Source organism: Protopterus annectens, chromosome 3.part0, assembly GCF_019279795.1.
Source record: "Protopterus annectens isolate FY-2018-M chromosome 3.part0, PAN1.0, whole genome shotgun sequence".
Lineage (NCBI taxonomy): Eukaryota > Metazoa > Chordata > Ceratodontiformes > Protopteridae > Protopterus > Protopterus annectens.
The window spans coordinates 1,182,933,016-1,182,946,744 of NC_056731.1; the positions used below are offsets into that span (position 1 = coordinate 1,182,933,016).

Below are 13,729 nucleotides of genomic sequence, written 5' to 3' on the forward strand. Positions count from 1 at the left end.
CTGTACTTAATAGAGGCACTGGAAACTAATGTCGGGCAGCACAGTGCCAGGGCACTTCTATGGGCTAGGCTTTTAAAGGCTCCATGGCCATTAGCCTAGTACACACCTATGAACATAAATCAGTGAGGATTGAATTCACTAAATAATGACAGGCATTTGAATTTCAGACTTTGTAGTCTTCACAAAATGCATGGTAATACACCTTTTATTCTAGCAATTTTCTAAGTAAATTTGTCCCTATTTTTGGGGCTGACAGTTTTTTTGTGCTAAGAGGTTAAGAGCTATGCAGCTGTACAATCTTGAAGTTAGTATATATGAATGTGTGTGAATTCATGGGGCTTGCTTCACTGAAAAAAGTCAAGGTATATTTTTTCATGCATCAACTTTCAAGAAAATTGCAATTTGATATGTCATTTCTCTATCTAAATAAATATATATATATATATATATATATATATATATGTATATATATATATATATATATATATATGTATATTTATAGTTTACTATCAAATGGTTGAAATTCAAAAGATCTAACGTTCATATGAGGAACCCATATCATCGACACATGAATATTAATTGGTTCATTTTGTCGACAGTTCATGCATGCAAATTATCTGTCAAAATAAAGTTGACATCAGGGCAAGGATATACCCTTGTCAGCACTGTAGTGCAATCTTGGAGTTGTAATATATAAGTAGCAGGGGGTGTGGGGGTTGCAGGGGGGCTTGCCCCCTGTAAAAACAATACTGTCAGCGCTGCATGTGTTTTTCGACCGTTTAAAATTTGATATTTTTTTTCAGGATTTATGACATTTGGAGAAACTACTTTCGATATTCTAAATGTCGACCATATGATTTGCAGTCTTTTGATAGTAAAACTATATATATATATATATATATATATATATATATATATATATATATATATATATAGGTTTAGCTTTAAAACCGCGATTTGCAAAAGGGCGAACAGCACATATCCGAAAGGCAGTTTGCAAGGTTCGCAAACGCCGAACGGAAAAAGGTTTGAATGTGCAATGAGCGAATGCACAGTGAGATTCGCTCATTGCACATTCAACAATTAGGGGCAGATTGCACTATAGTGGGGATCGGGAAATGGTTCCTTTCCCCACTGTAATGCGATCTCGGAGTTAGAATAATAAAGTAGGGGGGGTGTGGGGGGGTGCAGGGGGGCTTGCCCTTTTTTTCTTCTACTTCCATGTTCGAAAAACAGCGAATCTTTTGTTCAATTTGCTGTTTTTCGAACATGTAGGTTTGTTGACATTGTTAGTTTCATGGCTTTGAGTCGCTCATATGAACACTCACCCTTCTGCAAATCGCGGTTTTCAAGGTAAACTATATATATATATATATATATATATATATATATATATATATATATATATGTACACACATATATCTATATATAGATGTGTGTGTACACGCACATATATATATATATATATATATATGTAGTGTCTGTGTGTGTTTTGTGTGCTATGCTTGTATGTGCTTAGCATGACTTTGAGTGAGATTTCTTTGAAATGCAGTGGAAGCCGTCCTATTAATAAGTAAATAGAAAGAAAGTTATATGTTTATAGGACATTGGAATGGCTGCAGGGGGGAGGCCCCATTCGACCATGATTTTCTGAGGGGAGAAGGGCAGCAATCTCGGATAGCCCTAGGCAGTGCAAACTGTAGCTACGCCACTGATCAGTAGGCCATGGAGAATGACTTGCTTTTGGAGGTCCTAGCACTCTATAATATTCTTTTGCTAAGATTAGAATATTGCCTACCATTAAATGCCCTACTTTTACCATAAAACCCACATACTACAAGTCACCAAAAACAAAATCCTAAGGTTCATAATCTCCTCTGTTCCCAGTGAACATCATTACACATTTTAAAAATGTGGTTACCGTTTACCATATCATCGACACATGAATATTAATTGGTTCATTTCGTCGACAGTTCATGCATGCAAATTACCTGTCAAAATAATGTTGACATCAGGGCAAGGATATACCCTTGTCAGCACTGTAGTGCAATCTTGGAGTTGTAATATATAAGTAGCAGGGGGTGTGGGGGTCTGGGTCACGCTGGGGACATATTTTGGTTTTCTGCTCTTCAGCCAGCCTTTAGGTGAGCTTCTTATTGATGTAGATTGAGACACCTCTGTCTTTTTAGTCCTTGCCTGTACAGTAGTTGGCCTAAATGTGTGAAAGTCATTCCAGCCCTGCACTGCTGGGGTGCACTGTGTGGCTTCAAACCATGTTTGTATAACTGCATAGATGTCTGCATCCTCCAGGGTGAGGAAAGCCTGGAGGGAGTGGATTTTCTTGTTGAGACTCCTGGCATTGAGCAGTAAAACCTTTAGATTCTCTCTGGTTGATTTTGCTATTCTGGAAGGCTTGTCAGTTTGGCATTGCTTGAAAAAGGTACTAGGGAGGATAACATTTTGGCCAATATTCAGAAACCTAGAGGGGACATGTGCAGACCATCTATGGCAAAGCAATGTGGTCTGTCAACCATATCCTTCCATACTGGCAAATATTGCACCTGCTTGGTATGACACTAGAATGGAAGCTAATTATTAAAGTAACTCGCCTTCTGTTCATATTGTGGCAATATCTTTTGTGAAAATAGAATGATGCTAAGTGCTAGACTCATACCAGCCTGGGATACACAGTACAAGAGGTCCATAATGTTTCTATTCATATAGTCCAGGGAAGTACGTCTCTGGTCAATTACACCCACATAGTCTGTGACTGAATCATACTGGTACTTGTGATCCAGTGACCAGAGTACAAGTGTGATCTGTTGGATCATGGTCTCTGATGGACAACTGACCATGACTTTCTCCTAGCTCAGATCAGCAAGTAGGTCATCTTTTTCTCACAATATAGTCTTCTGTGACCCAAAATATTGGGTTATGTGGTGGCTTTCCTTTTGGGCTTAGAAGTTGAGGCTCCATGAGATGTGGCTGTATGTGTTGTGGTGGGTATTGTTTTGGTGGAGTGCTTTTGGGGCTGCTGAGGATATGTGCTGTAGGTCCAATGCTTGGGAAGTCTTTGGAGTTTAGAATGATTACTTTTAAATGCTTCAGCATATGTTGGTGTCATGTCTGGTCCAAACCATGTGTGGTGGGTGTAGTGTGCGCATTTCTTACAACCTGGTTGTTATTATGAGTGCTTGTGTATTATAGCTTTGCCTCCATTTGTCCACCATCTCTGTTTGTTTGCCCTTGGATCCCCCTTCTATCCTCACATTAAAGTGGTCTTAAATGTTCAAACTAGAAGGCAGCAGACTCCACCTTGGAATTTCTTTTGTGTTTGAAAAGCTTACCATTGCTCCATTTGAACCAGCTCATTAAGAGAGCTGTGTGTCATGACATGGAAGAGACTACACCTCATTGCTCCAGTGTCTGCTTAAAGGGGTACCTGAATTGTAAGCCCCTTATAGTTAGCTAGCCCTGCCTTACCTTTTACAATGATAAATGATAGGGTTTTTTTAGGAACGAATCTGACTTTCATGCCTAAAATGGTCACAGAGTTTATTTTGAGATAATCTATTAATCTCCGTGTGTTTTATCCAGAACCAAAGAATGAAGGAGAAAATTTTGCATAGTCTGGATGTCCTGCAAGTTCTGAAGTTTGATACTGTGGTCTTCAATGTTTTGGTCTCTGATATTAATGGTCCTTGTATTGTGCATTTCAAGATTGTGATAGTAAACATATAGAAACATATACATTACTTTTCTGTCTTCATTTGTAAATGGCTTGCAGCTAATGGCTATGCCTTCTGGCTATTATTACCTTATATGTTTCCGTGCTCTATTCACCATTCTTCAGGCAAGAAATCTCAGAAATCTTTGGTTCCTTAGCCACTTCTTTTATATGTTTCTCCACAAGTCTCCTTATGGTTAGGGTGTGTGAAAGGTGCCCTAAAGCTCTGAGAAGCTGGTCAGTAGTTATATCCTGGGCAGGATATAACCTGTTTAGCTTGGGCAACTGCAACAGTGATATATTACAATAACTACTGTTACAGTAAGTTTTACTTACACAACTGCACTTATTCTGGCTCCTGATTATCTTTACCCATACATCTCGCACAAATTTCCAGTGCCTTTCCTATGGACCGTTTCCAGAAAAAGGTGTCTCCTTTTCTTTTACGGCAATAAAACTACACACACTATTAAAAATGTGGTTTGACCACGACCTGGTAGATTGTGAAAATTGCTTTGATTTGAGCATGTCCTGAGGATGCACCCCCTGCTTTTCTGTTTGTTGCTGCCAATGTTTTATTCTACTCTTGATGGCCCAGTCCAAGGGTAGACAAAACCCCAATTTTTCCTGCACGGTTTGTCATCATTTCCCTCCCCCAGCAGAAGCTTCAGACTAGGTTTATTTTGTCCAAATGAAGTTGTTTGTATTGTGCTGCACTAAATCTCGCCTATCCTCTTTCTTCACTTGGACAGCTTTAATAAATTCTTGGATTCTTTCCACACATTTTCTACAGCAGTCTTTGTCATCGTCAGAGAGGCTTATTCTGCTCTCATTTCTCTGAGATATTTGAGAAACACATTTTTTTTTTATTCTCTTTGTATCTTTGTAGCATGTGGTACTTGATGTGTCATAACAGATGTAACACGAGTTTGTATGTTGCAAGCACCAACAATTTTTTTTTAATCTGCACAATAAAATGAAGAAAGCCAGACCATATGATGCACATAAGGGAATAAGGAACTCTTAATAAGGCTAAAGGTGACAATAATTTTTAAAGACATACACACCTGCTCATTCCCCCTTTTTCAGAAACAAAACATTTCAACATTGCATTAATACATATGTCAGTAGTTTAGGTAGGGTGAGGTGAGAGGGGCAGCTGCCTGGGGCACAGAGTGTCAGGAAGGGGTGAGCTAGTACAGTTGTGTAAAATCTCACCATAATGGTAGATATCCTTGCCTTCACTGCTGTAGTATTCTTAACAGATGGTATTCCCTGCAGTGGAAGCACGAACGCCCATACAGTCTACCAAAGATTATTTGATTTTAAAAGGTATGCCAAACATCACCCAAATGCTGCTTGCATAGCATATGGCATAAAGGTGATGTTCAGGCCTACCATAATCAGAACTGAATGCCTCAGTAGGAACACAGTCAAAGAAACACAAGCGGTAACCTGTACATCCAGGAAGGTAAAAGACTAGGGGGATGGATGGATGGAGGGAGTGAATACTGCAGCAGTGAAGGCAGGGATATCTACAGTTATGGTACGATTTTACACAACTGTACTGTGTCCTTACATTCACTGCTACAGTATTCTTAACAAATGGGAGAGTGCCAAAGCTCAAGAGGAAACTTGGGAGGAGTAGGTGCAGAAGAGCCCCCTAAAATGCCATGAAGAATGGCATTAGCACAACCTGCCCTAGCTTTAGAGAGATCATCCAACTTGTGGTTGGAAAAGGTATGTACAAAAGTCCAGGTAGCTGCCTCAAGAATAGAACTGGTATCGAAGCCCTTGAAAAAAGAACCGAAAGAAGCCACAACTCCAGTAGAATGAGCCTTAATTGAAGAAGGAAGGCTCTTGCCATGAAAACTGTAACAAAAGGAAATAGCCTTAGAAATCCAATAAGAAATACTTTGCTCGGATACAGCAAGTCCCAAAGATCTAGGATTAAAACAAACAAATAACTGATCAAATTTTCTAATAACCTTAGTCTTATACAAATAAGCTGTGAGTTGCCTCTGTAAGTCCAAATTATGCAGGACATTTTTACTGTCAGATTGCGGACAGAGGAAAAAAAGCCAGATTAATAGACTGATTCAGTTATAGCTCATTAACCACCTTAGGCATAAAAGATGGGTTAGTGTTCAAGGGCACCCTCTCCTCATGAAACAACAAAAAAGGTGGACAAGCCATAACAGCCTGCGGTACAGTCACCAATGTAGCAGAAGTTAGAGCTAACATAAGAACAGTCTTCCAGGAGCAATCTGGCAAGGAAAATGAAGAAGCGGGCTCAAAAGGAATCAACTGCCCCAAAACAAAATTAAGATACTAGGGAAAGAAGATCAGGCATTCTGGGAGTTTAAGATACCTTTAAGAAATTGTTTAACCTCAAATTTAGAAGCTAACAAGGAAGTTAAAGGCAGACAAAGCAGAAAGAGCTGATAAATGGGGCTTAATAGAAAAATAGGCCAAACCAGCATACCTCTCAACCTGGAAACATCAAAAGTCTAGACAGTGGCCCATGAAAAATAGGTACATATCTGTTTTTCGTAAAAATTGCATACATAATTGTGCAACTCCCACTCATTCCAGTGGAATTGTGGGATATCAACTTTCAAACATAAACTGAAGAACAGACAAGGAAAATATGGCCCCAGAGATCCAGACCCTGTAGTAAATGGATGTGACACAGTATATACAAAACATGAGTATGAGTTCTCTAGTTCTTAGGATGCATTTTATGCAGTACAGCTAGATATATTCAAAGAAGATCCATAATTAAAGCCTCCTGGTTAGGATGGGGGGATGGAATCTATTATTCTGCAATAGGTATAAGGCAAAGCTCTGTGTTGGGAGTTTACTATACTAGGTAATGTTGATTCTGATTAGGTGACAGACACTGGGTAGAGGCTGGGGAGTGCCATGCCACCAAACCCAATATAAGCAACCATAAACTAAACATAAACTAATCTCGCTGGAGGTCCTCATCCCGCCCCCACCTGAAACAAAAAAGACCACAGTGAAAAACTTCTCAAAAGCCGACTTCACACTTCTAAAAACTAGAGTGGTCTCCTTTAAGGCCCCTGAGCCAGTGGTAAACATTACTCAAACCGCTGAATCACTTACAAATGCCTTCTACCAGCACCTACAGGACTGCATGGATCAGGCAATCCCAAACAAAACTAAGACTCTTTGTACCAAAGGCAAGCGTCCAGTCTGGTGGACCCCAGCCATAAACAAGCTCTACAACAAAAGGAGGAAGCTACGACAAGATAGAGCAAAATCCTTGAAAGGTAAGACACCCTTGATCATTATAAGTAAAAAACTAAGAGCTCTCATAAAATCATCCAAGGCAAATTTTGAGAGAAAAATCGCCAAGGATTTAAAAGACAATCATAAGGCCTTCTTTAGCTATGTTAGAAACCTAGGAGGAAACTCCCAGATATGCTCAGAATTAGTTCAAAATGATGTGAAGATTACTGAACCTACACACATTGCCAACATACTGGCTGACAGGTTCAGTGCAAACTTCTCCCCCCCCCCCTCCCCAACGCCCAGGTGAGAACTGCTCTCTCCAAAGCAAAAAACACAGCATCCATGGGACCGGATGGTGTCCCCGGCTGTGTGCTCCATGAACTCAATGAGGAATTAAACCCGCAGTTAGGACAGCTGTTTAATCTTAGCCTCACCTCAGGATACGTGCCCAAGGAGTGGCGCACGGCGACTGTGGTCCCACTTCACAAGGGCGGTGCCTCCACCGACCCTGGAAATTACCGTCCCATTAGCTTGACAAGCCTTATCTGCAAAGCCATGGAGAGGATCATAATGGAACTCATAAATAAAGACATAGGGAACTTGCAGACTTTGGATCCAACCCAGTTTGGCTTTGTCAAAGGCAGATCATGCCTTTTAAACTTGGTTGACTTTTTGAGACAGTCACCAAGGCCATTGATGAGGAAAGGCAGTCCATACAGCCTACCTTGACCTGGCAAAGGCCTTCGACACAATACCCCACTCAGGTATCATCAAAAAACTCATCAGCTTGAATGTAAACCCATACACCACAAGATGGGTTGCAAACTGGCTAAGTGACAGAACCCACAGGGTCAGAGTTGCTGGAGCCATGTCAGACTCAAAGCCTGTCACAAGTGGTGTCCCACAGGGCTCAGTCCTGGGTCAACTCTTGTTCGGCATCTACTTTTCTGAAGTACAAGCAAACACAGGAGGGTTATGGCTAACAAAGTTTGCAGATGACTGCAAACTGGGCCATAGTCGAAAACACATCTGACACAGATATCCTTCAGAAGGGCCTCACAGAAACGGATAACTGGTGCCAGAGCCATGGCCTAAAGTTAAATGCCAAGAAATGCATAGTCATACCCTTTGGGAAAAACAAGGTTACCCTAGCTACCATATAGGTGGCAATCCACTGAGCACAGAAGAAGTCATCAGGGATCTGGGGACCCAGGTTGACAGTAGCCTTTCGTTTGACACTCATGTTGCTAAAGTAGTTAGGAAAACCTTCTACATTGCCCACCTGATCATGAAGGGATTCACATCTAGATCAAGGGAGGTCATCGCCCCCTGTACTCATCACTCATTAGACCTATGATTGAGTACAATGCCCCATTCGGAATGTATCTGACCAGACACCTGCAGCAGCTGGAAAGGCCCCAAAAGTTCCTCACCAAAAGGATAAAGGGTCTCAAAAATATGTCTTATGCTGCCCGACTGAAAGAACTCCAGCTCTATTCAGTCTCATACCGCTTGCTCAGAGGTGACCTGTGCCTGACATATAATGCCATGTCAAACCCTGATTTGATGAATATGCTTCACCTCAAAAATCTAGATCCCTCAGAACCACAAGGGCGGGAGACTTAAACCTTGACACGGTTATTAATAGAACATGCTGGAGGGACAGATTCATCACCCAGAGACTCCCTATGCTGTGGAACAAAATCCCGGTACATGTGAGGCAGAGCACCTCGCTGGCCTTGTTCAAGAGGAATCTTGACCAATGGATGGGGGATCGCAGATATACCCCAGGGATTACTTCAGTGTCACTGCTTGACAGAGGCACAGCAAAATAATAGGCATAGTTTTATTCAAACTAAAGGGGTGGCGAAAGCCAAATAACTATGGGCTAGGCTTATAAATGCCCTTGGGCAGATAGCCTAGTATGAACCTATGAACCTATAATTTGGCCAGCTCAAAAACCAGCATTCTAAATAATGTTTACTGCAAGCGTTTTCTATTCATACAAGAATCTACATGTTGCAGGATAAAATAAACATTTTCTACATCAGTGCTATCAACTTGTGGCAACATAATGGCCGATGTTTAATTTAGTAGTTTGTCCATATCTTAGAATGGTGATGCATTCTGAAACTTTAATAAACTTCTCCATGGTATCTATAACTTTCTTTAAATTTAACATTTAGCCTGTCAGCCTGTGGATTAACATACTCCAGAATCATGCCTTTGGTGTAAGTACTGATGAGGTTTATTCAGGAGACACTTCATTAAACAGTCCTTGAATATAGTAAAACCGAACAAAAGAGGCTTTTAGCTGTACTTTCTTTTCACTGATTTATAATTTTGAAATAATCATTTTTCATGTTATCCCAGGAAATTACCTTGAGAGATATTATTTCACATAACAAGGGAGGGCCTTATGTTCAAACAAGCATCTGCAGTCCAAGTCCATTAAACATAATTTTGATTGTTTTGCTATTGAGTAGAAATAAACAGTAATAACTATGTAAACCTAAAAGCCGTGAACACATCACAGGTACGTTTTATCTAAAGCATGGTTCCAATAATGCTGCTATTAGGATAGGAGAATCAAAATTAATAATGTAAGTTACTCACAGGTACTCTGGTGAGGAATGCACTACAACAGGCATCTTTTTGTAAAACATAACAGCAAAACTGTCAGAGTGAGTGGATTTTTGAAACAAAAGCATCAAGACCACCTCCAGGCTGCTGCTTAAATTACATAACAACGTGACGCAGCTTTACCTTCTTATGCCCTTAATTGCCAACAACTTGATCACTGCTGGTCTTTAAGTGCTGATTAAACCAGATAAGGTATTTCAGCTGGATCATTCTGGCACTGTTACAAACACATCAGTCAACGTTTTAGAATACAGGGTAATTACCCCGCAGAACAATAAAATGTCCCCATTAGATTTGTTGAATCAGATGCAACGATACACAGCAGTCATCATATTAATAAAGTATAACTTTCTAATAATGAAACATCTCGAAAAGAGTAGAAAAATGACAGGCAGTAATTCACAAAATAAAGCACTCTCATTTCAAACGCCCAAGAAGCTGCTGCTACTTAATTATTCATTTGTATGCCTGCAATATAAAATTCACCACCTTTTCACCAAAAGTCCAATTTTAACCAGGATTAAGACGAACACAGCTAAAACTTGAGTCAAAATCAGGGACAGTGGAGAGGTTCCCGAGCAAATCCATACCTAATCAGAGAAAATCATAGACTGTTTTATTGAAATAACAGTGCTGTTAACTACAGAAGCTGACAGGAAGAGAAAGTGAACTATGACTAATTATGGTAATTAAGTGTATTCCACCAAGTATTTTTCACAAAAATCATCAGTTTTAGGAGGGATTAGAGGGGCACAGCAAAATGTTGAGCCAATATCAGGTACAGTTGGCAGCTATAATTGTACTACCCAATAAATGGTCGGTCTGACTTTTTTTTCTGCAGCCCTAGTACAGTATGCCATTAATTTAATATGGTTCAAGAAACAAACAATGCATCTAGTTTTGAAAATCATTGTGCTCCATACACATTACACATGTGACCTTACATAAACAAGTCGTGACAACTTAGAACCAATGTAAATGTGTGTCATGTCAAGCATTACTACTTGTAAAGCATTTGAGTTCAGAGCTCTTGAATAGTAATGCATGGATGGGGTGTATCCTACGACCTACACACAAGGAGTGAAAGACCATAATTTCATCCCTTAAAATGTAACTGACTGGAGCCTTAACTGTGTAGCTCTGAAATACCCTTTCAAATTGGGTAATCCCAATCTGCCCTCTTCTACTGGGAGAAATTGGTTTATCCCAATTGACTCTTGCTGTCTTCCCTTCCCAAATAAAGTCCTTCAGCTCTTTATTAATTGCTAAGTATCCGCAACTTCTCTGGCTGATAAAAAATATGCCTGACCTGTGTATAAGTCTAAAGGAACTAAAAATATTTTGACTGCATGAATCGTACTATCCATATAACAAAGCTTACATGTTCTCATTTTTTTGTATTCTCTTTTGTTTAGTCTCTTCCCACGTATACTTAGCTGCCACACCAGAATAATTTTTAATCCATACTCCTAAATACTTCATTTTGTCCTGTCCCCATAAATAAGGGCATTGCTGAACCAATTTGTGTGTGGGACATAGTTTACCACTATTGCCTTTGTTTTAGCTTCATTAATTTTATATCCTGAAGAGATTTGAAACTGTCTTAAAATATTCCACAACACTGTAATGTCTCTCTCTGGTTTTGTCAGGTATACAGCTACACGCTCTAGGGACCCAAACCTTATCACCACAATAAACAGAACATGCTGGAGGGATAGATTCCTGTCCCAGAGACTTCCCATACTCTGGAACAAACTACATATCTATATCAAACAAAGCTCCTCATTGGCACTCAAGAAAAATCTTGATGATTGGATGGGAGATAGGAAACTCACCCTGGGGATCACCTCTGTGTCTCTGCTTGACAGGGGCACAGGAAAATAATTTTCTTGGGTGGCAAAAGCCAGGGTACCATTTGGATAGGCTTATATAGGCCCTAGGGCCAATAGCCTAGTACCTACCTATGAACCTGTAAAATATCTGCAAATACAGCCAGCTTTTCTTGACTGCCAATTATATCCATAAATTTCTGAGTCCCGTATTTTCTTTGCCAAAAGGTTATAAATGTAATGCAAATAAAGGGGAAAGAGGACCCCCCTGCCTGGTTCCTCTTCCCAAGCAGAAATTATCAGAAAGGACCCCACCCACTTTAATGTTTGCCTCTGCGCCCTCATATCTCCTCCTAATCAACCTTATATTTTTTTCAGGAAATGCAAATACTTCCATTGCGCAGCTCATAAAGTCCCAGCTTACTTTGTCAAATGCTTTCTCTGCATCAAGACCCGCTAACAACAATGGTATTTTCTTACATTCTGCTTTCCTGTGGATCATCAGTGTTCTATTAATGTTGTCAAATGTTTGCCTCCCCTCCACAAAAAAAATTGATCCATATCTATCAATTTTACATTCCTTTTTTCATTCTTTGTCTCATCATCTCCAGTCCCATTATGCCTTTTTTCATTTGACTAGTCAATCGGCTACTGTCTTTATCTCCCATATTCATCCCTGAAGCCCCTCCAGTTCTTTTTACATCTTGAGCAAACAGCTGTCCCACATCCTAAGTGTCTTAAAGCCTCAGTTTCCTCTTCTCATCTAGACTGTACTGCTGATTTCATTATGTCCCATTCCTGGATCTGTGTTTTCAGTTTATTATTGACTTATTCTTGTATTCACCCATACCTCAAGTGATGTGATAAGGCACAGACTTGTTCGTTCCTGAAATGTGTAAACCTCAGTATTTCTTACCATAGCATGGCTTAGCAAAGATATTCAGTTAACATATCAAATGTTTAGAATAAATGCAAAACATGATACAGAGAAGTTCATTGACAGACACATTTCAGTTTTTCATCGGCATCATATGCAGTTTTAGAGTTGGATGAGGTCAGCACTTTTGACTGATGCTTTTGAGTTCCTATTAGAAGACCGAAGATGCATTCTTTCGAATGCGTCTTGGTCAAACTTAAAAAGACTGAAACAGCAAAATATCGAAGCAGCTTTTAAGCAAATTCTTTTCCAGGGAAAGAATTTGCTTGGCCACTTCGTTCCTTTGCTGTTTTCGGCACTGTAGTGCAGTCTCAGAGTTGGTATATTTAAGTAGGAGGGTGTGGGGGTTGAAGCCTCACTTACTGTAATGTTTAAAGTGTTTTTTTTTATTTTTTATTTTTTGTGGGAATAGTGATTTTTTTTTTCCCTTGGAAAAAAAATCACTGTTCTGACAGTTCGACATTCTAAGCTTTCGCTTACAATAGGGTAGATTAATCACCATTTGCTTTTTTAAGCATTCGGTGATCTAATATAGACCCAAAGCTTTTTTTGCTTTTTGTAAGAGTACACTCTAAAACTGATTTCTGATATAAATATATGTTAAATGCACAAGTCTTAAGAAGATTTTTAGATGCTTGTTTTCTACTTAACTGTTGTAAAATTAAATAAACTTGAAATATATCATGTAATTCTCACCTCTTTTTTTTCTTTTTTAGGTTGTATGCTCAAATAGCAGTGAAGGTAAGTACTTTTCCATCGCATCCTTAACATATCTTAAAGTAGTCGTGTACAGAATTCATATCCTACCAAACGTTTTTGCTTTTCAAGCAAGTCTGCTTTCTTTTATGTCAGCTGACATGTCTGGTATTTGAAACCTGATAAATGCTGTGTTGACATTAATATGGTTTTGCAGTTTATGTTGAATTGTATAGTGACAGTGCTTAGAACTGATGCCTTAGAGCAATTGATTTAGTTTGGTTCTAGGCTGGGGTACCTTCTCAGTAGAATCTGGATGTCCTCCTTGTATCTGTGTGTTAGCTAAATGCACACATCTCCCTGCTTCCAAGAGATGTGCTGTAGGTGAATTGGTGATCCTCTAAACTAGCTGTAGATGTACATGCCATGTATGAATGTGTGCATTCTGTGATAGACAACCATCTACTTTTGGACAAGTTTCTCACCCTACTTTGGGAGATGCTCTGACTCCCGCTGCAGCAGTGAATTGGATGAGCGGGTAATTTATACAAATGGGCTTGAGGATGGCTGACAGTATACTGATTATTTAAAGTTCATTAGTACCACACTAGCAGCGAATAGCTTGTTATATCAACAAGT

General features: G+C 39.6%; 1 protein-coding gene across 1 annotated transcript in view; it reads left to right on the top strand.

Annotated features, from left to right (window-relative positions):
• Window positions 1-13,266, top strand: part of LOC122797011 (synaptonemal complex protein 2-like) — a 345,314-nt gene extending 332,048 nt beyond the window's left edge. The window contains exons 5-6 of the mRNA XM_044065782.1: window positions 13,111-13,135; window positions 13,247-13,266. Coding sequence (XP_043921717.1) covers window positions 13,111-13,135; window positions 13,247-13,266 — 45 coding nt within the window. The remainder of the gene's footprint in view (window positions 1-13,110; window positions 13,136-13,246) is intronic.
• Window positions 13,267-13,729: the final 463 nt, after the last annotated feature.